The sequence below is a fragment of the Nycticebus coucang genome, chromosome 3, assembly GCF_027406575.1.
Source record: "Nycticebus coucang isolate mNycCou1 chromosome 3, mNycCou1.pri, whole genome shotgun sequence".
Lineage (NCBI taxonomy): Eukaryota > Metazoa > Chordata > Mammalia > Primates > Lorisidae > Nycticebus > Nycticebus coucang.
The window spans coordinates 69,608,939-69,635,804 of record NC_069782.1 but is presented as its reverse complement, the minus strand read 5'-3'; the positions used below and the strand labels follow the sequence as shown (position 1 = coordinate 69,635,804).

Genomic DNA, 26,866 nt, shown 5'->3' with positions numbered 1-26,866 from the left:
TTCTTAGCGCTGGATTTTAAAAGAGTAGTAATAATACATTATTGTCGTCGGCATTACTATTGATGGAGTTCGTACTATGTGCCAGGAGCTGTGTGAAGCATCTAAGATGCATGACCTTATTTAAATTTCAAAATTTTTTAAATTTCAAAAAATTTTAAAAATCCATCTGCCTTTTTGCAGATGGATTTACCATGGCTTGGGCAGGTGAGGGAGGCTCCCAGGGGTGTTCCCAGGTAGGACTCGCTAACAACTGTGCTCTAACTGCTGATCTTCTTCCCGTCTCCCCATTAGGTGTGGCCGCCATGCTGGGGCTCAACCGCACCTCCACGTCCGAATTCATCCTCCTCGGCTTCTCCGCCTTCTCCCCCCAGCTGCTGCCGGTCTTCTTCCTCCTGTTCCTGCTGATGTACCTGTTCACGCTGCTGGGCAACCTGCTCATCACGGCCACCATCGGGAGCGAGCGCAGCCTGCACACGCCCATGTACCTCCTCCTGTGCGCCCTCTCGGTCTCCGAGGTCCTCTACACCGTGGCCATCATCCCGCGCATGCTGGCCGACCTGCTCTCCGCCCACCGCTCCATCGGCCTCCTGGCCTGCGCCAGCCAAATGTTCTTCTCCTTCACGTTCGGCTTCACTCACTCCTTCCTGCTCACCCTCATGGGCTATGACCGCTACGTGGCCATCTGTCACCCCCTGCGCTACAACGTGCTCATGAGCCCCCGGGGCTGTGCCTGTCTGGTGGGCTGGTCCTGGGCAGGTGGCTCGGTCATAGGGCTGGTGATGACCACAGTCATTTTCCGGCTCACCTTCTGTGGTTCCAAGGAGATCCACCATTTCTTCTGCCATGTGCCACCTCTGTTGAAGTTGGCCTGTGGAGATGAGGTACCACTGGTGGCCAAGGGCGTGGGCCTGGTGTGCATCACGGCTCTGCTGGGCTGCTTTCTCCTCATCCTCCTCTCCTACGCCTTCATTGTGGCCGCCATCCTGAAGATTACATCTGCTGAAGGTCGACACAAGGCCTTCTCCACCTGTGCGTCCCACCTCACTGTGGTCATTGTGCACTATGGCTTTGCCTCTGTCATCTACCTCAAGCCCAAGGGTCCCCACTCTGAGGAAGGCGATACTCTGATGGGCACCACCTACACAGTCCTCACACCCTTCCTCAGCCCTATCATCTTCAGCCTCAGGAACAAGGAGCTGAAGATCTCCATGAAGAAGACTTTCCTTAGCAAATTCTCTCTACAGAACTCCTGATATGGCTGAATTTCTGGCAGGGGATGGGGTGGACCAGAACCCTTCCTTCCTTTCTTCCTTCCTTCCCTTTCCTCCCTTCCTCCCTCCCTTCTTTCCTTCTCTCTCTCTCCCTTCTTTTCTCTTTCTTTCTTCCTTCTTAATAGTTATGCCAGTGCAGATTAAAGTTTCTAATTCCAAAATCTGAAATCCATAATTCTCCAAAATCTGAGACTTTTTGAGTGCTGACATGATACCACAGATTGTCTATATGGGTGGCTAAGATAGTGACACTTTGGCTTTCCAATGATTTCACGTACATAAACTTTGCTTCATGCACAAAATTTTTTTTTATTAAGTCATAAACACCTAGATCATGTACACATTAATGCATTTATGGGGTACATTGTGCTGATTTTTATATACAATTTGGAATGCTTACATCGAACAACTAAAAATTATATTAAATTACCTTTGGACTATGTGTGTAATTTGTATATGAATCATAATTTCATTTTAGACTTGTGTCCCCTTTCCAAGATATTTAATGTATATGCAAATATTTCGAAATTAAAAAAATCAAAATCTGAAACACTTCTGCTTCCAAGTATTTCTTATACTCAATCTAATAGATCCTAGTTTTTTGAACATTTATCATTAGCTAGGTGTGGTATTTTTTACAACTTTATTGAGCTATAATTCACATACCATATAATTTAGCCACTTAAAAACATGTAAGATTATTACCACACCCAATTTAAAACATTTCCATCATCTCCAAAACAACTCTGTACCATTTAGCTTTTATTCCCCTTTCCCCCTTTCTCCCCAGACCCTGAAAACCATGAATCTACTTTCTGCCTATGGATTGGATGATTCTGGACATTTACTATAGCTAGAATCACACAATCTGGGTCCTTTTGTGTTGGCTTCTTCCACTCAGTGTAAAGCTTTCAGGGTTCATCTCTGCTGCAGGCTGGATCAGTGCTTCATTCCTTTTTACAGCTGAATAATATTCCATTGTTTGGATATGTGCATTTCATGTATCCATTCATGAGCTCAGGGACATTTGGTTTGTCACTGCCTCTGGCTATTATGGATAATGCTGCTCTAAACAGTCAAGTCCAAGTTTTTGTGTGGACGTCTTCATTTCTTCTCGTCCTAGGAGTGTAATTGAGAAGTCCTATGGTAGCTTATTTTTAATTATTTGAAGAACTGCCAGAGTGTTTTTCAAAATGATTGCCTCATTTTATAATCTCACCAGAAGCATATGAATGTTCTCATTTCTCCACATCCTTGCCGATGTTCGGTTATTACCTGACTTTTTGTATTATAGACAGCCTTGTGGTACTTTGTTGTAATTTAGATTTGCATTTCCTTGGTGAGTAAGGATAAATGTTAAGTGCTTAACATGGGTAAGTTATTTTCTTCACAGGGAAGGCATCTTCCATTCTGAAGATGAGGAAACTGGGCTATAAAGAGAATTAGTCAGTTAGTTAAGAATCTTTCCCCTGAAGTGAAAAAGCTAGAATTGAACCTATTTTTAAAATTTAATCTAGGGAAGAGAAGTGCCCATTTCTCAGGGATCTGAGGAAGGCAGGCCAGTCTGTTCCAGAAAGGGAGAAAAACCTGGATTGGAAACAAGAGAGAAATTCTAACTAGCACCAATGACATGAGGCCAGACTAGAAATATGTTGTTCTCGGGAGGTTATAAAGAAACATCCAGTGTGAGAGAAATGGGGAGGCACCTTGTGAGTTTGGACAAATTGGTGATAGCATTTCAGTGTGTGTTTATTTGCTTGCTTTTAGTAGATGTATTAAAATGGAAAAGAGTGACACACTTTAAAATGTTAAATTGTTTGACCTAAAAAATTCCTGACCCAGGTTCTGGCTTACATATTGGAGGTTCCAGAGTAGTTGACTGGCAATAGTTGAGGGTATCCTTTGCCTCCTCTACAAATTGAGAAAATGTTTCAGTAGGCAGCATAAGTCCTGGGATACAGCCTGTGCTCTATAGCTAATTGTGGTTCTAGAGTCGACTGGGAATATGCTGAGAAGCAGGTAAGAATCAGGCTGTGTGAATTTTAAAGAGTTGCAGTAAAGGTGGTTTCTGGGCTATAGCCAAAAAATAGATATCACTATGGTTCTCTATGGTCACCAGAGAAAAAATTAACTTGCTCTATTTTGGTTGAGTGATATAAATGCATTCAGGAGTTAAACTAAACTTCATGTTTACTCCTTTACTATTTAGCATTAATTGTATGCATTTGAAACAACCAAAAAAGTTAAAATTAGTGACTGTATGTTGTCTTTATGTGTTATATATTCTAGACCTTAAGGGCAGGTCAGGATGAGGAGAGTGAGGCAGGATCCCGAAAGTGCAGGGCTGCAGCCTGTCTTTATTTAAAATGCTGACATTTTTTGCATTAATTTTGATTTTAAAAATTCTTGCATGTTGCATTTAATATTATTTACCTAAATTATTGAATATTTTTGGTGGTCCCTTAAATTGCATGTTAAAGTGACTGCCTCATCTTTCCTCAAAGGGGAAAAAAAATGCTTGCAAGTTTTTTTCCTATCAAAAAACACAACAAGAACAACAAAAAATCCTTTTACCATAAGGACTGTTTATTGCAGCTCAATTTACAATGGCCAAAATTTGGAAACAGCCTAAATGCCCATCAACCCAGGAATGGATTAACAAGCTGTGGTATGTGTATACCATGGAATACTATCCAGCCACTAAAAAAAATAGAGACTTTACATACTTTGTATTAACCTGGATGGAGGTGGAACACATTATTCTTAGTAAAGCATCACAAGAATTGAGAAATAAGAATCCTATGTACTCAATTCTGATATGAGAAAAATTAAGGTCCTAGTACACAGTGAGTGGTGTGGGATGGGAGAGAGCTGAGAAAGGGAAGGAGGGAGGGGGTGGAGGGTCAAGGGTTGTGGTTCACCTTTTGGGGACAGGACACAAATATAAGAGGGTCCTTATCTAACAAAAGCAATCAATGTAGCCTGGTTCTGTGTACCCTCAATGAATCCACATTGATTAAAAAAAAACAACAAACAAAAAATTTAGAAGCCATCATTTACTTAAAATAGGAACAAGTGTCAAAGATTCACGTGTAAATGCAGCCAGGTCTGGGGATGATGACACCCCCACGCTGCAGGAGGGCAGACAGCTGCCTTCTGCCCACTGGCTTTGACCAGTCCTCCCCAGGGATCCTCTCTTCATCTCCCTCCATTATTTAGATTTTTCTTGCTGAAGTCCTCCACTGCATGCATTCCTAGCTTTTTGCCAGGCCTTATTAATGGTCCCTGCTGGGCCACATTCTTTGGTATCCCCTAGGCAGGGCCAGAGCCCAGAGAGATAATTAAGGGGCAAAAGCAGAGACACTGGCTGGTGATGACAGGGAGATTCCCCAGACTTTAGAGGCTCCCTCCCTGAGCTAATGGCAGCCCAGTGGAGCAATGATAATTGCTAGAGACCAAGGCCAGCTTAAAAGATGAGATCTGCATCCTTCATTTCAATTGTTCTGTTCTTCTTCTTAGATAAAAGTCCAATCCTGTCCTCAAGGAAACTTTCTGTCTTGTTCAACCCCCAGCCTTCCAGGCCATTTTTGCCCTGCAGCCAAAGAGATATTACTAAAGAGGCATTCTGAAAAATCATCCCTTTTATTAAACCTTCCGTTTCTCTTAGGATATGGTACAAACTCTAATGTGGCCATCAAGTCTGCACAGTCAGGCCCCAGCTTCATCTCCCAGTTCATCCTCCAGCTTTCCAGCCCCAGTGAGTGCTCCATGGTTCGTGCAGTAGGCTTTTGTTCATCCCTGCAGCACTCTTCCCCTGCCTACTTCCATGCACACTTGGTGTTGACCTAAAAGTTACCTGCTTAGCATGCCCTTCCCTGACTTCCCATTCTGGGTCACCAGCCCTATTATAAACCCTCATATGAAATAATTTATTTCCATCAGACTTTTATCACAATATATCACGTGATAATAATATAGATATTAATTAGTGTGATTATTTAATAGCTATGCTTGTTTTTTCAAAGGGAGACACTGCTATTAGGATCTAGTCTAATTGGCTCAAGTCTGTATCCCCAATAGTGCCTAGAAAAATGCCTGTCATACAGTAGGCACTCAAAAAATGCTTTTTGGATGAATACAGCAGGGTTTGTCATCCACATGTGTGCTGACATTTGGGGCTGGTGGAGGGAACTCTTGTGAGCATTGTAGGATTTTAAGCAGCATACCTTGTTAGAATACCTCCCTTAGTTATAACAACCAAAAATGACTCTGGAAACTTTCAAGTTTCCCATGGTAGGGCGCACAATCATCCTTGGCTGAGAGCCAATAGAATACAGGATGAGGGGAGACCTGGCTGAGATTTCTCAGGCTGTAGTGTTGGCACCCTTAGAACCTGGTCTATTTGGTGGTTAATCTTATGTATTAACTTGACTGGTTCATGGGATATTCAGATATCTGATTTAATATTATTTCTGTGTATGTCTATGAAGCTGTTTTAGGAAGAGATCAACATTTGAATCAGTGGACTGAGTCGAGCAGATGGCCACCCTAAATGTGGATAGGCCTCACCTAATCTGTTGAGAGACAGAATGGAATAGAGAGAGAGAAGACTGGATTCACACTTCCTCTGCCTGACTGCTTGACATTGATCTTCTGCTCTTGGTGCTCCTGGTTCTCAGGACTTCAGACCCAGAATGGAATCTGTACCATGGGCTCTTGAGCTCTCAGGCCTTTGAACCACATTAATGGTTTTCCTGGGCCCCCAAATTGCAGATCATGGGACTTCTCAGCCTCTATAAGCGTGTGAGCCAATACCTTACAACATTTATCTATTAACTATCTATCTATATTTTATCTAGCTATTTATCATCTATCTATATCCTACTGGTTCCCATCTCTATGGAAAACCTTCACTAATATAGTCCATATCTTAGTTAAAATCCTGACATTTCTCTGTGTGTCATTCCACCAAGCATCATGGGAATACCTTAAAGGCAGGGAACAGCAACGGACCCCTCTCTGTTCTCTGAAAACAAACACAAATCTTGACACACAGATGGCCACAAATAATTATTAATTTGGTTTTTTTTTTTTTGTAGAGACAGAGTCTCACTTTATCACCCTTGGTAGCATGTCATGGCATCACAGCTCACAGCAACCTCCAGCTCTTGGGCTTAAATCTGGCAATCATAAAGTGCTTTCTGTGTGCCAGCCACTGTCAGATTCCCTATATAGATGACGCTATTTAATTATCCTAAGGGGTTTCTATATTATTATTAACACTGTAGGGTGTCCCAAAGGTCACCCACAAAGTTGCCATACATAAGGAAAATGGGAAGTGCAGGTAAATGTACCTCTATTTACAAAATATTCATTACAAAATATTTACAAAGAATTTTCTATGTGTTGGCCACCTCTTTGTAAAATTTTCTAATGAATATTTTCTAACTAAAAGTACATTTACCTACAACCTCTCGTTTTCCTTGTGTATGGTGACTTTAGGTGCAACCTTTGGGACACCCTGTACATATATTATTAAACCCGCTTTAATGATGGGAATCTGAGCTTACGAGATGGATGTGATTTACTCAAGGCCAATTTGCTTCATCACTTAACCAGCACACAGCTCTATTGGAAGGTCTGAATGCCTCTCTTTATCTCTTGAGAGAGCAAATGGTGACCTATCTTACTTTCTGTCAGCTGTTACCATAGTGATGAGTCTAGGACCATTCATAGATTCTGGAAGCCACAGGGAGGAGGCTGTTCTTTGAGAAAAGGATTCTGGGGAAAACAAGTCACAAAGCCCAATTGGAGCAGTAGTCCTTCCTGTGGCTGTTCCCTGGTGGGCCATAGCCTTTCTGGTGCAATTCCATGCCTGCTGCCTCAATGACTACCAAAGTGGATGCATCAAAGTTTGGTGGCATCAACTGAGCATTTCTCCAGCTCACACCTCTCTTTCTGATCCCAAGATCATCAAGCCAAACTTGAAATTATGGTATCATCCTAACTAGGGTTGATCAAAAGTATCTGTGTGCTGGATACTTATAGTTAGCCAACAACAAACATTGTCCCACTTTAGTCTCACAACTGCCTTGAGAGGCAGAGGCTTTTACATTCTTACAGGTACGTTCAGAGAAAGGACGCTCAGCAATTTCCCTATACTCACTCCAATGGTGCATTAACAAACTTGAAAAATTGTTTTTACAATTGAATGAATTGAACAGTACCTTTTAATTACTTTTCTTTGTCCTTACTCTTTTAACTTAATTTATTCAACAAATATCTGAGAGCTTACCATTTGACATCTAGGCATATGTCAGTGGACAAAATCAGCCAAGTTCCTGACCTCCTCAAAGCAACATTCTAGTGGTCATAAACAGAAATATCCGATAAGCAAGAGAGATGCCAGGTGCCCAGAGCATATGGAGACAAGCAGATCAAAAGAGATAGGGCATGACCGGGGTGTTGCTGTTTTGTGCAGTGTGGTTAGGAAAGGAATCATTGATACTCCAGCAGAAAGATTTGGGCAGTGACAGAGAAGACATGTGGACATCTGGAGAGAAGAGTGTTTCTGGTAGAGGTTACTGCATATTTAAATGTCCTGAGGCAGGAACATTTTTGGTGTGATTGACAATGAGAAGGCTGGAGAAGAGTCATTGAGGGAAAGAGATGGGGAAGGTGTGGTCCAGAAGCAGCAGAGCCCAGTTGTATAGGGCTTTGTGGGAACTGTGAGCACTTTGGACTTTCATCTGGGTGAAATAGGAAGTCATTGGAGGGTTCTAAGTAGAGGAGACGTTATACAGAATATGTCAGAAAGGCTCAACCTCCCTCTTTATTGAGAATGTAGTGTAGAGGGGGGAGGGGAAGGCACGGAGACAAGCTTAAAAGATATGGAATCCCTCCAGCTGAGAGATGAGGGTGGTGTAGACTAGGGAGATTGCAATAGAGGAGGGGCCAGATTCTGAGTTTATTTATTTATTTATTGTTAAATCATAAAACACATAGAAGGGAGAGTTACTCCCTATTTGTGAATGAGCTGGACATAGTGGTGAGAAAGAGGAGTGGAGAATTGAGATTGAGTTGCTGTTTTCTGAAATAGGAAAGACAGAGAGAGACAGAGAAGGAAGAGAGAGGAGAGAGAAGAGAGGGAAGAAAGGAGGGAGAGAGAAGATGAAGAGAGAAGAGAGAGGAGAGAGAAAAGGAAAAGAGAGGTGAGAAAAGAAAAAGAGAAGAGAGAATTTTAATGATGAGAAAATTTTAAAGTTAGAGATCTGGACATATTAACTTTTGAGACACCTGCCTCGTAGCCATGTGGATATGTTGAGTAGGCAGTTGGAAAGAGATAAAGATCAGGATTGGGGAAATATCTATGTGCAGATGGCACATAAAGCAGTGACACTGAATGAAATGCCAGGGAGAGGGACTCAAATGAAGTAGAAAGTTCTAGTGGTTTTCACAGCTCCTTGGGTTCTACTTTATGGACAAACCAGGATTTATTTAAAGGCCCTTTATTAGTGGTTATGTCTTGTATGTCCCAGTCATTAAAATGTTGATACTCTAAACCTTTTGTTTAAACAAATGTGGACTATATCTACAAGAGATGTCAATCTATCAGTGGAAAATAGGAGGCAGGATTTGAACCCAGGCCTGTCTGGCTCAAAAATGGCTCCCCACATACTTTTCCCATTGCTCTGGAGGGCAATTTGGTTTCTTTCTCAACATGAATCCATAAGCCAAACATTGTTTGATGTTGTGGGAAATAAGTAAGTACACCTTAGAAATGAAGAGACTTAGGAACTGATGTCTTCCAATATCATTCTGGTGCTGGGCATGATGATGAGAAAGATGACTACACCTTATAACTTTGTGAAGCCAGCAGGCTGAGGGATCACAGTAAGTTAGCAAAAGACATGTGATGCTCAACTCAGAGTGGGTACACCACCATTTTCTAGGCTTGCTATCCATTTTGATATGAATAGAATCAGGGGGTGAGTCCTTTTTTAAGTAAATGAGGCTGGGCTCAGCAGCTTGCACCTGCAATCCCAGCTCTTTGGGAGGGAAAGCCAGAAATTTGAGACCAGCCTGGGCAACACAGCAAGATCCCATCTCTAAAGAAACAAAAAAGAAAGAAAGAAAGAAAATAAAAATTAGCTGAGTATGGTGGTACATGCCTACAGTTCCGACTATTTGGGAGGCTGAGGCAGAAGGATCACTTGAGCCCAGGAGTTTGAGGTTTTGGTGAGCTATGATGCCACTGCCCTCTAGCCTGGCTGATAGAGCTAGACTCTGTTTCTAAGAAAACAAAAATGATAGAGCCTGACACATATTCTTGTCCAGCTTGACTTTGTTGACAAGGAAGGGGAGCATCTTCTTAGCTCAATGTATGTAAGTTATTCAGGAATTCCTCCAACACTAAAACTTTTCTTTTTTTTTAATATAGGAGATCAAATGTATTCAGTAAATGCTTACTAAGCCCTTACTCTGTGCCAGGCACTATTTTAGGTGCTGGGAATATGTTGTAGTGATTAAAAACATCTTAAAATCTTGTCTCTGTGCTTACCCTCTAGAGGAAGGATAAAAGACAATAAACATAATAAATAAGTAAATTACATATGATCGGGTAGAAGGTGACAGACATTATGATATGACAAAATAGAGCAGTTGTGATAATGTCAATGTCTAAGATTTAAACTTATCTTAAAATCATGAAGAACTCTTAAGTTTACAGAAATATTCCATTAGAATTCCAAGGATGCATGCTTCAATTCATGGAGGGCTATAGTTGCCAGAAAAGACTCCAAGGATGTTGGGATGTTTGATTTGGAGAATAATCAGTCTCCTTAGAATTAGAAGCCACAGAATTCCCTGTTGGAAGACAAAGTATGAAGCACTGAGTGAAGAGGACTTGGCATTAAAAAAAGACTTACATTGGAAGCCTGGCTTTTCCAAGCCTTGTGGTCTCTGATAGTCTCTGTACATCTTTTGAACCGCAGTTTCCTCTCTGTCAAATGGCAGGGGTGGGATCATGTTTGCTCTCATCAAGCTTGTGAAGCTGTGATGACATAGTAAGATCAAGGAGTAACAGGAGACTTGGAACACAGCCTGTGCTCTGCAAAGGGCTTCTCTGAGCCTCCCAGTTTTGGCTGAAATCGTTTTCTCCATCCTTCTGCTCCATGTTAACATGGGGTATTTTGACTGCTCAAGGGATAGAGGACTGAATTCACACATTAGGAAAATGATGTATAGTTTTATTATTCAAATTAAATGTGAAAACACCTATTTTTAACAAATTGTAAATACTATGCAATAGGGTCAAACTTAAATCACCTCCATAAAATGGGTGAGCAATTATGCCCATGTAACCATGAGATACACTTTCATCATGGGCTCTGCATTAACTATTCTGGTTTACCAGAGAGTTCCCTGCTGTCCCATGTGCTAACACAGTAGTCCACATCTCACAGTGGAACTTTTTCCTTGAGCCAACCATGAAGGTATCTCTGTCTCTCCACAACCATTTAAGATTCACACTGGAAATACCAAGGTTTCCTTAACCTTTTCTGGGTGTCTGCTTATTGCTGACACAATAACTCCTATTGCACAGATCTGTGAAATGCTGAAATTCAGGGTGCTCTGCCTGCCCCCTGCTGTAATCTGGGGTAGCCATAACAAAATCTAAGTTGTAGCTACTTGTTAGTGCATAACAGAGAGTGATGCGTGAAGACTTCCATTTCTCTTTGGATTGCCAATTTGTGTTGTTGGGATAACCCTGGATGAGGGCAGGAGGAGAACAGATTTCATGTGTAATAACTAACAAAGGTATCCGGCAACAGGTAGGAACCAGACAAATCTGATTTTCTCTGAGCTGTTATCTCACATATCCTTCCCAAATATCTCCCTAGATCTGATTAACCCTTGTTTATACATTTGTATGCTGTCTACAAGGGTCCTTGTAAACCTTAATGCATCAGGCAAATAAATAGGTCACTACATGTATATGGGCTATTTTTTTTTTTACAGTACCATGTGGTAATCCAAGCTAGTTGTTCCCAAGGAATTTCTCTCAGATCATTACATTTTTTTCTGGGTATAGTTTGCTGAGGAAAGTCTTCTTCATGGCATTCTTCAGCTCCTTGTTCCTGAGGCTGAAGATAATGGGGCTGAGAAAGGGTGTGAGGACTGTGTATGTAATGCCCATCAAGGTGTCTCCCTCCAGAGACTGGGGACCTTCGGGTTTGAGGTAGATGACAGAGGCAAAGCCATAGTGCACAACCACCACAGTGAGGTGAGATGCGCATGTGGAGAAGGCCTTTTGTTGACCTTCAGCAGACGGGATCTTCAGGATGGTGGCCACAATGAAGGCGTAGGAGAGGAGGATGAGGAGAAAGCAGCCCAGCAGAGCCATGATGCATACCAGGCCCACGCCCTTGGCCACCAGTGGTACCTCATCTCCACAGGCCAACTTCAACAGAGGTGGCACATGGCAAGCAAAATGGTGGATCTCACTGGGTCCACAGAAGGTGAGCTGGAAAATGGCCGTGGTCACCACCAGCCCCATGACTGAGCCACCAGCCCAGGACCAGCCCACCAGACAGGCACAGCCCCGGGGGCTCATGAGCATGTTGTAGCGCAGGGGGTGACAGATGGCAACGTAGCGGTCGTAGCCCATGAGGGTGAGCAGGAAGGAGTGGGTGAAGCCGAATGTGAAGGAGAAGAACATTTGGCTGGCACAGGCCAGGAGGCTGATGGAGTGGCAGGAGGAGAGCAGGTCGGCCAGCATGCGTGGGATGATGGCCACGGTGTAGAGGACCTCGGAGATGGAGAGGGCGCACAGGAGGAGGTACATGGGCATGTGCAGGCTGCGCTCGATCCCTATGGTGGCCATGATGAGCAGGTTGCCCAGCAGCGTGAAAAGGTACATCATCAGGAACAGGAGGAAGAACATCAGCTGAAGATGAGGGAAGGTGGAGAAACCGACCAGGATGAATTCAGTCACCACCGAGCCATTGGCTCCCTGCATGGAGGCTGTGCATGAGGCAGCGTGTGCCAGGGAGACATCAGCTACAAGATAAAGAAAGGTCATCACCTTCTACCCTGCCTGGACATGCCTGGCGTTGGTTCAGTTCCCATTTTATGCTTCCTACAATTTAATCCTCTCATTAACCTAGTCAGGAAGGTACTGTTTTTACCCCATCCATTGAAAGAACCTTGGGCATAGTCATTGAGAACCTTGGGGAGTAGGGAGGCTAAAAAACTTGCAGAAGGACTAGCTACTGAAATAACAGATCCAAGACCCGAACCCACAGCTGGGCTCACTCCGGAAACTACACTCTTCATTACCACTCTATGCTGCCTCCCCAAATAGAAATGTCCCATGGGTGGAGACGAGATGGCTGACTGAAGCTGGCTTTCCACAGAGGCTCTCATCCAGAAGGAGAATTAAAGGACAGAAATTTAACAAGTAACCTGGTGGATTAGAGCTGCGCCAGGAGAGAAGGTTGAAGAATGCACATCAACCCTGCTGAGGTGAGCTGCGACCACAAGGATACAAACAAAAGGTACAAAATCCATTACCAAGTGGGTGGGAGTCTCCTCCACCATGAGAATGGCTCGGAGTACCCCATAAACAAACAAGCAGAGTTCAAAAGTCCTCCTATTATACTCTGCGGGAGAGACCCTTTAAAAACTGGACCTACTTCCCCTATTAGGGTGCCATGGCGCTCTCCTGCCAGGCATAAAACTGTGTAAAACTGTACATATTCTCTACCTGCAATTCTAAGCTCCCAGCACTCCCCTCCACTCTCACTCTGAGGTCTGGAGGCCTGTCCCTCAGGAGTCCAGATTCTTGGGTGTTTCCTCAAGAGGTGTGGACAGGGCCTGAACTGCTGCTGGCCAGTGCTGAGTCTGTGTCCTGGGAGTGAGGAGAGGATGGTTGGCTGAGAGGGAACCAAACAGAAGTAGCAGTGCCCCAAGGTACAGAGCAGCAGCCGTTTTTGGCAACAATAGGGATCACCCCTGGATATTCCAGAGTCACACCCCCTGTCTCTCTGGGCAACCAGAGGAAGCCGGGCATCTTCTCAGGTGGCAACCACTGGTGGAACAGATCTGGGATGGAAATGCAGGTCGCATGAGTAAAGGGTTTGCCTGAGGCAGTACGGGCCTGGGTGGAGCATGGGGAGTAGAAAACTGCGCGCCCAGTGCTGATAGACTTCCAGGGCAGGGCTGATCCAGAGGACTGCTTTACTAAGCCTAAGATGCACTCGGTCCTCAGGGGATCATCAGCCTAGACAAAGGAGGGCAGGAGGCTAGCACTGACAGCTAACTGTGCTGCGAATACAAACTACCAGGCAGCAGCAAATATAGGGCCTGAGGTGCAGGTTCTGTGAACTCAAAACAGCTTCTCTTCTGTAGGGGAATTTAGCAGGGACAGAAACAAATTCCACAAAGTTGTTCTGTTCTGTCAGTAACATCAATCAGGCATGGGGCTGGAACTGAGGGAACAGTCCTGCCTCTATCAAGTGCTCGAGGTTGTCAGGCCCCACCTCCCCCTGATGGATAGTATCAGAGAGTACCAGCCTGGCTGAGGAGACATATATTTCCTTGTGATTCAGGCAGGTGAAAACCCTTGAAGTATCTGCTCACTGGGGGCAACTGGGTCACAGCCCTGCGGGGTTATCAGTGACTGAGTATGACAGAGGTGCAAGGTGGGGAAGAAAGCATCAACCTTCCCAGACTAATCTATTTGCTGGGTGGGTTCTCCTGACCTCACAGAGCACTGCAGCAAGTCATATTTGAGTTGTCAGCAGACCCCAGTGATCTAATTGCCAGAGACGTTTTAAACTCTCCCACCTGAGACAGGTGCTGACTGAGACAATTGATTTGGACTTTTTGAACTGATCCAATCACCCAAGGACTATCCAAGTGGTGCCCTGGGTGTGTGGTTGTAGGAAGATTTGATTTTCCTTTTCCAATTGTTACCTGTGGGGGTGGGGTGGGGTGACATAATTGCTGGTATTTCTCCACAGCTAAGACTTCAACCCAGAGTAACTGTTTCACTAGGGTCGGACAGAGACCAGCTGAAAATAGACAGAGCCACTTAGCCCCACTACACCAAGCAGGTCCCCAGTTTCTCAGGCCGTAGCACTGTACAGGTCCTCAGCAAAGCTCCAGGGGAAAAGGTACAGGCACAAGTCCCAGGTTTTGGGTAAAGGGCTGGTTAATCACTACTCCTGGAGCCTCAAACCCAACTTTAATTTATCCACTCTTTTAGTCAAATGGTGTAAAGTAATCATGGGGGCAGAATCAGGGGAAAATCTCTGGTAACATGAATAACCAGAGTAGATCACCCCACACCACCACCAAGACATAACTGAAGATCCCATTCATAAACAGATGGCCGAGATGTCAGAAATAGAATTCAGAATTTGGATTGCAAGCAAGATTAATAGAATGGAGAAAAAGTTGGAATTAGAAATTCGAGGAGAAATTCAAAAGTTGTCTCAAGAATTCAACAAATTTAAAGAAAAAAACCACCAAAGATTTTGACACATTGAAGCAAGAATTTTCAGCCCTCAAAGATCTGAAAAGTACAGTAAAATCCATCAGTAACATAGTGGAGGAGGCAGAAGAAAGGATTTCTGACATGGAAGACAAAGCTTTTGAATGCTCCCAAACTCTCAAAGAGGAAGTGAAATGGAGAGCAAAAATGGATCATTCTCTCAGAGAGCTCTGGGATAATTCGAAGAAGGCTAATATTGGCCTTATTGGAATCCCTGAAAGTGATGAAGTGGCTTTGCAAGGCACAGAGGCCCTTCTTTTTTTTTTTTTTTTTGCCATTGAAGTCTCTATTCCATTAGCTTTAGTAGTCAGCTAATGATTAGTTTCTTTTTTTTTATGTCAGAGTATTTTATTTTATTTTATTTTTCTTAAATCATAGCTGTGTACATTAATATGATGATGGGGCCTTCTTCATGAAATTATGAAAGAGAATTTTCTAGACATGCCAAGAGATTCTGAAATTCAAATACCAGACAGTTTCAGAATGCCAGCAAAACTCAATCTGAATAAGACATCCCCCAGGCATATCATAATTAACTTCACTAGTGTTAATATGAAAGAGAAAATTCTGAAAGCAGCCAGACGCAGAAAATCCATTACCTACAAAGGGAAGAATGTTAGAATGACTGCAGATCTCTCTGCTGAAACTTTTCAAGCCACAAGAGGATGGTCATCGACTTTTAAACTTCTAAAACAAAATAACTTTCAACCCCAGATCCTGTATCCAGCTAAACTGAGTTTCATTTATGATGGAGAAATTAAATACTTTAATAACATTGATATGTTGAAGAAATTTGCCATAACCAAACCAGCTCTTCAGGACATTCTCAGACCTATCCTCCATAATGACCAGCCCAATCCTCTACCACAAAAGTCAACTCACTCAGAAACTTTTGATCAAACTCCAACTTCCACAGTGGCAAAAGGATTAAAAATGTCCACTGGACTTTCAAAAAACTTAATACTCAAAATTTTAACAGACTTATCAATATTCTCCATTAATGTGAACAGCTTAAACTGTTCTCTAAAGAGGCACAGGTTAGCTGACTGGATACAAAAACTTAGGCCAGATATTTGCCACATACAAGAGTCTTACCTTAAAAGATAAATATAGACTCAGGTGAAAGGATGTTTGTCCATACCAGGCAAATGGTAGCCAGAAAAAAGCAGGCATTGCAATTCTATTTGAAGACACAACAGGCCTTAAACCAACAAAAGTAAGGAAGGATAAGAATAGTCACTTCATATTTTTAAGGGTAATACTCAATATGATGAGATTTCAATTATGGATACTTATGCACCCAACCAGAATGAGCCTCAATTTATAAGAGAAACTCAAACAGACATGAGCATCTTGATTTCCTCCAGATCCATAATAGTCAGAGATTTCAACACTCTTTTGGCAGTGTTGGATAGATCCTCCAAGAAGTAGCTGAGCAAAGAAATTTTAGATTTAAACCTAAACATCCAACATTTGGATTTAACAAACATCTACAGAACATTTCATCCCAACAAAAGTGAATACACATACTTCTCATCAGCCCACAGAACATACTCCAAAATCAATCACATCTTAGGTCACAAGTCTAACATCAGTAAATTTAAAGGAATAGAAATTATTCCTTGCATCCTCTCAGACCACCATGGAATAAAAGTTGAACTCAGTAAAAACAGGAACCTGCATACCCATACAAAAACATGGAAGTTAAATAACCTTTTACTGAATGATAGCTGGGTCAGAGATGAGATCAAGAAGGAAATTGAAAAATTTTTGGAACAAAACTACAATGAAGACACGAATTATCAGAACCTCTGGGATACTGCAAAGGCAGCCCTACAAAGGAAATTTATAGCACTGAAAGTCTTCCTCAGGAGAACAGAAAGAGAGGAAGTTAACAACTTAATGGGACATCTCAAGCAACTGGAAAAGGAAGAACATTCCAACCCCAGACCCAGTAGAAGAAAATAAATAACCAAAATTACAGCAGAATTAAATGAAACTGAAAACAAAAGAATTATACAACAGATCAATAAATCAAAAAGTCAGTTTTTTGAAAAGTTCAATAAAATAGATAAACCTTTGGCTAACCTAACCAGGAAAAAAAGAGTAAAATCTCTCATCAATCAGAAATGACAAAGACGAAATAACAACAGACTCCTCAGAAATTCAAAAAATCCTTAATGAATATTACAAGAAACTTTATTCTCAGAAATATGAAAACCTGAAGTAAATTGACCAATACCTGGAAGCACGTCACCTTCCAAGACTTAGCCACAATCAAGTGGAAATGTTGAACAGGCCCATATCAAATTCTGAAAAAGCATCAACCATATGAAATCTCCCTAGAAAGAAAAGTCCGGGCCCAGATGGCTTCACATCAGAATTCTACCAAACCTTTAAAGAGGAATTAGTACCTATATTACTCAACCTGTTCCAAAAGGTAGAAAAAGAAGGAAGACTACCCAACACGTTCTATGAAGCAAAAATCACCCTGATCCCCAAACCAGGAAAAGACCCAACAAGAAAAGAAAATTATAGACCAATATCACTAATAAATATACATGCAAAAATGTTCAACAAGATCCTAACAAACAGAATCCAGCAACACATCCAACAAATTATACATCATGACCAAGTCGGTTTTATCCCAGGGTCTCAAGTCTAGTTCAATATACATAAATCTATAAGTATAATTCAGCACATAAACAAATTAAAAAATAAAGACCATATGATTCTCTCAATTGATGCAGAAAAAGCTTTTGATAATATCCGGCATCCCTTCATAATCAGAACACTTAAGAAAATTGGTATAAAAAGGACATTTCTTAAACTGATAGAGGCTATCTACAGCAAACCCACAGCCAATATCGTATTGAATGGAGTTAAATTGAAATCATTTCCACTCAGATCAAGAACCAGACAAGGCTTCCCATTGTCTCCACTGCTCTTTAACATTGTAATGGAAGTTTTAGCCATTGCAATTAGGGAAGAAAAGGCAATCAAGGGTATCCATATAGGGTTAGAAGCGATCAAACTTTCGCTCTTTGCAGATGATATGATTGTATATCTGGAAAACACCAGTGATTCTACTACAAAACAGAAGTGATCAAGGAATACAGCAGCATCTCAGGTTACAAAATCAACATTCATAAATCGGTAGCCTTTATATATACCAACAATAGTCAAGCTGAAAAAAAAGTTAAGGACTCTATTCTGTTCACAGTAGTGACAAATAAGATGAAATATTTGGGAGTTTATCTAAAAAAGGATGCGAAAGGTCTGTATAAAGAGGACTATGAAACTCTAAGAAAAGAAATAGCTGAAAATGTTAACAAATGGAAAAACATACCATGCTCATGGCTGGGAAGAATCAACATTGTTAAAATGTCCATACTACCCAAAGCAATATACAATTTCAATGCAATCCCTATTAAAGCTCCACTCTCATACTTTAAAGATCTTAAAAAAAAATAATACTTTGTTTTATATGGAATCAGAAAAAACCTCGAATAGCCAAGACGCTACTCAGAAATAAAAACAAAGCAGGAGGAATCACGCTACCAGACCTGAGACTGTACTATAAATCCATAGTGATCAAAGCAGCATGGTACTGGCACAAAAAGAGACAAGTAGATGTCTGGAACAGAATAGAGAACCAAGAGATGAACCCAGCTACTTATCATTATTTGATCTTTGACAAGCCAATTAAAAACATTCAGTGGGGAAAAGATTCCCTCTTTAACAAATGGTGCTCGGTGAACTGGCTGGCAACCTGTAGAAGCCTGAAACTGGACCCACACCTTTCATTATTAACTAAGATAGATTCTCACTGGATTAAAGATTTAAACTTAAGACATAAAAATATAAAAATACTAGAAGAAATTGCAGGGGAAATTCTTGAATAAATTGGTCTGGGCAAATATTTTATGAGGAGGACCCCCCGGGCAATTGAAGCAGCTTCAAAAATACACTACTGGGACCTTATCAACCTCAAAAGCTTCTGCACAGCCAAGAACACAGTAAGTAAAGCAAGCAGACACCTCTCAGAATGGGAGAAGATATTTGCAGATTATGTCTTTGACAAAGGTTTAATAACCAGAATCCCCAGAGAACTCAAACATATAAGCAAGAAAAGAACAAGTGATTCCATCACAGGCTGGGCAAGGGACTTGAAGAGAAAATTCTCTGAAGAAGACAGGCATGCAGCCTTCAGACATATGAAAAAATGCTCATCATCTTTAATCATCAGAGAAATGCAAATCGAAACTACTTTGAGATATCACCTAACTCCAGTAAGATTAGCCCATATCACAAAATCCCAAGACCAGAGTTGTTGGCGTGGATGTGGAGAAAAGAGAACACTTCTACACTGCTGGTGGGAATGCAAATTAATACATTTCTTTTGGGAGGATATTTCAAGAACACTTAGAGATATAAAAATAGACCTGCCATTCAGTCCTGTAATTCCTCTACTAGGTATATACCCAGAAGACCAAAAATCATGTTATAAAAAAGATAATTTGTACCAGAATGTTTATTGCAGCCCAATTCATAATTGCTAAGTCATGGAAAAAGCCCAAGTGCCCATCAATGCACAAATGGATTAATAAGTTGTGGTATATGTACACCATGGAATATTATTCAGCCTTAAAGAAAGATGGAGACTTTACCTCTTTTATGTTTACATGGATGGAGCTGGAACATATTCTTCTTAGTAAAGTATCTCAAGAATGGAAGAAAAAGTATCCAATGTTCTCAGTCCTACTATGAAACTAATTTATGGATTTCATATGAAAGGGGGAGGGTGATTGGTGGTATTACACCTGCGGTGCATGTTACAAGGGTACATGTGAAACTTAGTAAATGTAGAATATAAATGTTTTAACACAATAACTAAGGAAATGCCAGGAAGGCTATGTTAACCAGTGTGGTGAAAATATGTGAAATGGTATGTAAAACCAGTGTATGGTGCCCCATGATCACCTTAATGTACACTGCTATGATTTAATAAAAAAATAAATAAAAATAAAAATGTCCCTTCACTGTAGCTTCCAACCATTGCTTCTCTGCCCCTCTCACTCCTTCCAATAAATTCTGTTTTTCTGATAGCTTCAGAAATATCCCTACTCATGACAACAATTCTTCCAACCAGGGTGCATCTCTAACTTAATTGTACCAATTTTTTAATTAAATCATAACTGTATAAATTAATGCATTTATGGGGTACAACGTGCTGATATACAATTTGGAATGCTTACTTTGAACTGGTTAACTTAGCCTTCACCTCACTTAATTATTGTGTTAAGACATTTATTCTTCCTCTGGGGTTATCCATACAGGATCCGAGATTTTGTGGGAAAAGAGCCACAAATAATGTTCCGACTGTTTTCTAGCTCCCATGAGGCACATCTGTGTTTCCTGAGGCAATGCAACAAGCCCTGATACAGAGAGATATGGGAGTCAGCAGACCTGAGTCTGAATCTGTATTCTACTTACTGTGTAACTTTAGCAAGTTTTTTCACCTCTCAGTACCTCTGTTTCCAACTTCCTTCCTTAAAAGGCTGTTGTGAGAAATAAAGGAGCCATTCTTGGAAGGTGAACTAGTGCAGAGCAGGTACTGCACAGGATAATTAAATCAATACAATGAGAGAGCAAATGTACACAATCCATGCTCAGTAAATAACTAATTTCATGAGATTTCAATGTATGTTTATGAATCACTTCACTATATTTATCTTCTTTAAAAACAAAATAGACAATAAGTAAATGAGGAGAGAATAAAAATAAATAAATAAAAAATAAAGTGCTGAAAGAAAAATAAAAGCAACCTAAAGTTTAAAAGAGTAAAATCACTGCTCTGGGTGTGTGATTTCTTTCACTGAGCATGTTTCTAGGTTCAGCTACATTGCAGCATGTATCAGAACATCATTCGTTTTTATGATCAAGCACTATTCCATTATGTGGATGTACTTCAGCTTATGGACATTCAGATTGTGCCTATCTTTTTACCTTTGTGAATAGCGCTGTGAATAGTAAAAATTAAAGCACATCAGTGGTTGCTATAGGATGGGGTTAGAGTATGGAACTTGACTGCTAGTAAGTACAGAGTTTCTTTTAGGGGTGATAAAAATTTTCTGAAACTACAGGTGATATTTGCATAGCATCATAAATGTACTTAATGCCATTGAATTGCACACTTCAAAATGATTAAATGGTAAATTTCATGTTACGTGTATTTTTTCACAATAAAAAGTTCAATTATAAAAGGATAGTAAATAGCCTCGTAAGTGGGCTCAGGTTGCTGGTTAAGCCCTGGCAGGTTTATAATCAGAAACAAAGAGGAAAACAGCTGCTTTGGTGAGAGGGGGCTGCATTCCCCAAACTTCAGTGGTTTCCAGAGTTGCTGGACATTTCTCCCTGGAATCATTCGCATCTTTTCCCAGCTTCTGGGTCAGCACCTGCTCATAGCTCCCCAGGGTGGTGGCCCCAAACAGCCAGCCCTGACACCTTGAGATCTTAGAGGGGTGAATGACTTGGAAACAAGAGCCTTTGAGAAGAGGCTGATTAGTGTTATGTGGGTTGTTCTCACAAGCTTTCCTGGCTCCCCAGTGTCTAAGACAGGTTTCTCAACGTTGGGACTATTGACATCTGGAGCCAGATCATCTTTCTGTGGAGGGCTCTTCTGTGCCTTGTAGATTGCTTAGTAAGATCCCTAGTATTTATCAGATAAGTGCCAGCAGGCTCTACTCAAAATGTCTCCAGAAAATATCAAAGTCCCTCAGGGAACAAAGTCACCCCCACAATTGAGAACCTCTGATCCAATGAATGCAGTTGCAACTCCTTGGCACCCTCCCTTTGCTAGAGTCCTCATTTCTTCTCTCCTATGCCTGGCAAACCCCTGTGTTTAAGACTCAGCTTAAATGTTACCCCTCTGTGCAGCCCTCCTACACATTCTCTTCCCAAAGCAGATTTAGTCACTCATTCCTAAATGACCTCCAAAATAATGATTCCTAAATGACCCTGAAACTCCTTGCCTTTGTCATGATGTTCATCATAATGTGTTATGTTGGATCATGGAGACGTCCAGATTATGAAGACAGAGACTATTTCATTGACAGATCCAGTACTGTGCACTTCCCAACAACGACACTGATGAGAATCACTAGCCTGTACTGGACCTGCCCTGTGGACCAGGTGCTTACTCAGCATCTCTCCCAACATTCCTAGTCCATCCTTACCCCACATTAGAAGCCATCTGCTATGATCTGCATTTTACAGACAGGGAAACCGAATCCCACAGAGGACCCATCACTTGCTCAGAGTGCTATGATTCTGAAGTGGGATGGGCAGGATCTCAACTTCAGTCTTATTGACCCAAAAGTTTGTCTTTTCCTAACTTCTTATTATGCTCACCAGTTACTAGTAGCTGTTGATGAATGCCAAAGCAATTCTTAGCAATTCTTAGGCTAGGGAGATGCTGCTTCCTACTCTCTTACTCTTCATCTCAATTAAGATCTCAAAAGTCCACAGCCATGAAGAAAGAGAGGAAGAGAACTATTGGAGGACATGAGCCAATCGTGCCTGGGGAGACAGCTGAGGGCTTCTGGAATGAAGGGGCGCAGCATGCAGCTAAAAGTGGCACCTGTTCATTCTGGGAAAAGCAAAGCTATGGAGACAGCAAACTTATCAGTGGCTTCCAGAGGCTTAGAAGGAGAAAGACAGGGATGAAGAGGTGGAGCTCAGAGGATTCTTAGGGTGGTGAAGCTATGCTGCAGGATTCTGTAATCATGGATACAGGACATTGTGCATTTTTCAAAACCCAGAGGATGTAACCCACCACGTGTCAACTCTAATGTCTGCTGTGGATTTTAGTTCATAACAATGTGATGGAGGGAGGGTAAATGGTGAGACTACACCTATGGTGCATATTGCAAGGGTACATGTCAAACTAATAAATATAGAGCATAAATGTCTTAACATAATAAGTAAATGAGATGAAGGATATATTAACTAGTTCAATGTAAGCATTCCAATTTGTATATAAAATCAGCACATTGTACCCCATAAATGCATTCATGTATACATGATCTATGTGTTTATGACTTAATAAAAAAATAAAATAAAAACAATGTGTCCATATCAGTCTATCAATTACAACATGTATGGCAATAACACAAGTTGCTAATACTAGGAGAAATTTAGTGCAGGGGGATAGAAGGTGTATGTGAGGATTCTCTGTACTATATGATAAATTTTCTGTAAACCTAAAAGAGCTCCTAATATGAAGTCTATTAATTTTATTTTTATTTTTTTTAATTTTTTTATTGTTAAATCATAGCTGTGTACATTAGTGCAATCGCCTGTACTATTAATTTTATTTTGGAAGTAAAACAAAACTCATGGTGGGCATGGGCCTAGAAGGGCAATCCAAGCATTTGATGTATCAGCAGAACATCCTATAGGTTCCTAGATGGTGGGTGGGGGGGAGAGAGAGAGGAGACAGCTGCTGGCACTTAGGGAAATTTGCAGTGAGGCTGCCACCAGAGACTCAAGTACCCTCTGATTCTCTATACTCTGTGGAGGTGGCTAGAGCCACTCAATCCTGAATCCTCTTGTCTCCTCTCTCTATCTCTGCTTCTTAATCCTTTTTCTATTGGATTTTGGACAAAGAAGAAAACTGAAAATCAAATAGACATACCTTGTAAAAAGCAGCAATAGCTCTCTTCTCTCTGCACCAGTTTTCTCACCTATCCAGGGATCTCACAAGGCAGTGGGAGCTCCACAAATAAGGAAGCCTGCAAAGCAATCATCACACTGTCTTGGAGGTAGAAAGTAGGTCCTGCCTGTTGCCCTCTGCTTATAGGCTCAAATTACCTGAACACTTGTATAAACAGGTGCTTTCTCTGAGACACTGGCAGTTGCTGGTTCCCCAGGTCTCTCTTGGCCGCTGGATAGACAGGGAGGTGACCCAGGCCCTGCACCTGTATCTGCCTCACCCCAGTGAAGGTGACATTTGGAGGTTCCCAGTGGGTGCAGGCTGTGTAGGCATGAGCTGGACAGGGACTTTACTGAGCCTGGCTGGCATTATTTATCCCTCCCCATCTCCTTGCTCTCTGCTTTCTCTCTTCCTGTGGTCCTACTCCTTTTGCCTCTGCTGCAGAGATGCTGGGCCCCTGGGGACCCTTCCAGAAAGGAGGAAACCTCGGGGAATGTGTTGTCGCTTTTTATCCCTCCATGCCTGCCAGGGGTTAGTCAATTACCTGAGTTTCTCAGGGGCATGGGCAGAAGCTAATGATTACAACATTAGGGTTTGGGGTCTGGCTGCTGAAATGGACAGTAGGGAAGCCCTGCCATCACCAAGGGAGGTGGCCTTGGCACATCCATCTGTGTTCATCCTTCCCCACCCGAGTCACTTGCCCAGTTCATTATCTTTTTAAAATTTTTTAAAAATCTGATTTTTTTTTATTTTTAAGTATTTGTGGGGTATAAATATTTTTGGTTACATGGATCACATTTACAATGCTTGAGTCAGGGTTATAAGTGAGCCCATAACCCAGATAGTGTTCATTGTACATACTGGGTAGGGTTTTGCCCATCCTGTCCTTCCCACTCTCCCCTGCTTAATTTCCACGGAGTTTTACTTCCCTGCATGCACCTGTGTGTTCATCAGTTAGTTACAGTTTAATAGTGAGTACATGTGGTGTTTGTTTTCCATTATTTAGAAACTTCACTTGGGATAATGGCCACCAGTTCCATACAGATTGTTGCAAAAGGCAGTCAGTCATCCTTCTTCATGGATGAGTAGTACATATACCATGTTTTATTAATCCACTCATGAATTGATGGTTATTTTGTTTGATTATACATCTTTTGAAATTGTGAATTGTGCTGCAATAAATATTCAAGTACGGGTGTGTTTTTGATAAAGTGACTTCTTATCCATTGGGTATAAACACAGTAGTAGGATTCCAGATCAAATGGAAAGTTTACTTTTAGTTCTTTGAAGAATCTCCATACTGTTTTCCATAGGGGGTTTTACTAATTTGTAGTCCCAGCCAGACAAGAGAAAGAAATTAAGGATATCCAAATCAAGAAAGAGGAGGTCAAACTACTGATTTTCTTTTCTTTTCCTTTCTTTTTTTTTTTTTTTTTGGATTGTTCGATGAATTTTATTTTACTTTTTTTATCTTTTATTTTTTTTATTAAGTCATATAAATAGATCATGAATACATTTATCCCTTTGTGGGATTCAATGTGTTGATTATTGGTACAAATTAGAGTACTTACATCCTACTAATTAACATAGCTTTCACCTCATTTACTTAATCACAGTGTTAAGACATCTGTGTTCAAAACTTGATAGATTTGAATTGTATCCTCACAATGTGCTCCATAGGTGTAGTCCCACCATTAACCCTCCCTCTGTAGAACCATCCCCCTTTCCCTCCTTCATCCTGGGCTATAGTTGTGATTCATCTCATATGAAAGTGTGAGTGATTATAAATTGGTTTTATAGTAGTACTGAGTACATTGGATATTTTTTCCATTCCTGAGATACATTACTAAGAAGAATATTTTCCAGCTCTACCCATGTAAACATAAAAGAGGTAAAGTCTCCATCTTTTTTAATGCTGCATAGTATTCCATGGTGTACATATACCATAATCTATTAATCCATTCATGGATTGATTTGCACTTGGGCTTCTTCCATGACTTGGCTATTATGAATTGAGCTGCAATGAACAATCTGATGCAAATATCTTTGTTGCCAAGTGACTTTTGGTCTTTTGGATATACACCTAGTAGAGGAATTGCAGGATCAAATAGCAGGTCTACATTTAGATCCCTGAGTGTTCTCCAAACTTCTTTCCAAAAGGAACATACTAGCTTGCATTCCCACCAGCAGTGCAGAAGTGTTCCCTTTTCTCTGCATCCATGCCAACATCTGTAGTTTTGGGATTTTGTGATGTGGGCTACTCTTACTAGAGTTAGATGATATCTCAAAGTGGTTTTGCTTTGCATTTCTCTGATGACTAAAGATGATGAGCATTTTTTCATGTGTCTGTAGACCATGCACTTGTCTTCTTCAGAGAAGCTTCTGTTCATGTCCCTTGCCCACAATAAAATGGGATTACTTGTTCTTTTCTTATTAATAAGTTTGAGTTCACTGTGGATTATGGTTCTCAAACCTTTGTCAGAAGCACAACCTGCAAAATCCTCTCTCATTCTGAGGGCTGTCTACTTCCTTTACTTACTGTGTTCTTGGCAGTGCAGAAGATTTTTAGTTTGGTCAGATCCCAGTAATGTATTTTTGGTTTTGCTTCAATTGCCCTGGGGGTCCTCCTCATAAAGTATTCTCCCAGGCCAATTTTTTCAAGTGTCTCCCCTGCACTCTTGCCAAGAATTTTTATAGTTTCATGTCTTAAGTTTAAGTCCTTTAACCAGTGAGAGTCAATTTTTGTTAGAGGAGAATGGTGTGGGTCCAATTTAAGTCTTCTACAAATTGCCAGCCAATTCACCCAGCACCATTTGTTAAATAGGGAATCTTTCCCCCAATTTATATTTTTGATAGGCTTATCAAAGATCAAATGACAATAAGTGTCTGGGTTCATCTCTTGCTTCTCAATTCTGTTCCATACATCTACCTCTCTATTTTTGTGCCAGTACCATGCTGTTTTGATCACTATAGATTTATGGTATAGTTTGAAGTCTGGAAGCATGATACCTCCTGACTTCTTTTTTTTTATTAAATCATAGCTGTGTACATCAATATTATCATGGGGCATCATACACTTGTTTCATAGAATATTTGACACATTTTCATCTCATTAGTTGACATAGCCCTCCTGGCATCATCCTAGTTACTTTGTCAAGACATTTACATTCCACATTTGCCAAGGCTCACATGTACCTTTGTAAGATGCACCACATGTGTGATCCTTTCAATCCTCCTCCCTCTACCCACATCCCGCCTCCCTCCCCACGCTTTCTCCCTTCCCCCTGTTCTTAGGTTGGAACTTGGTTATAGCTTCATGTA

General features: G+C 41.3%; 2 protein-coding genes across 2 annotated transcripts; one reads left to right on the top strand and one right to left on the bottom strand.

The window, feature by feature from the left end:
* The first annotated feature begins 299 nt into the window (after positions 1–299).
* LOC128582221 (olfactory receptor 10H2-like) lies at positions 300–1,253 on the top strand. Its single transcript, XM_053585914.1, has one exon. It carries the CDS (start codon positions 303–305, stop codon positions 1,251–1,253), a length of 951 nt encoding a protein of 316 aa, XP_053441889.1. The 5' UTR covers positions 300–302.
* Positions 1,254–11,287: 10,034 nt separating this feature from the next.
* Positions 11,288–12,374, bottom strand: LOC128582217 (olfactory receptor 10H1). The gene has a single exon (XM_053585910.1). It carries the CDS (start codon positions 12,352–12,354, stop codon positions 11,335–11,337), a length of 1,020 nt encoding a protein of 339 aa, XP_053441885.1. The 5' UTR covers positions 12,355–12,374; the 3' UTR covers positions 11,288–11,334.
* Between the last annotated feature and the right edge of the window lie 14,492 nt (positions 12,375–26,866).

Coding starts and splice junctions, on each gene's coding strand:
- LOC128582221 (XM_053585914.1), top strand. CDS start 303: ATGCTGGGGCTCAACCGCACCTCCACGTCCGAATTCATCCTCCTCGGC.
- LOC128582217 (XM_053585910.1), bottom strand. CDS start 12,354: ATGACCTTTCTTTATCTTGTAGCTGATGTCTCCCTGGCACACGCTGCC.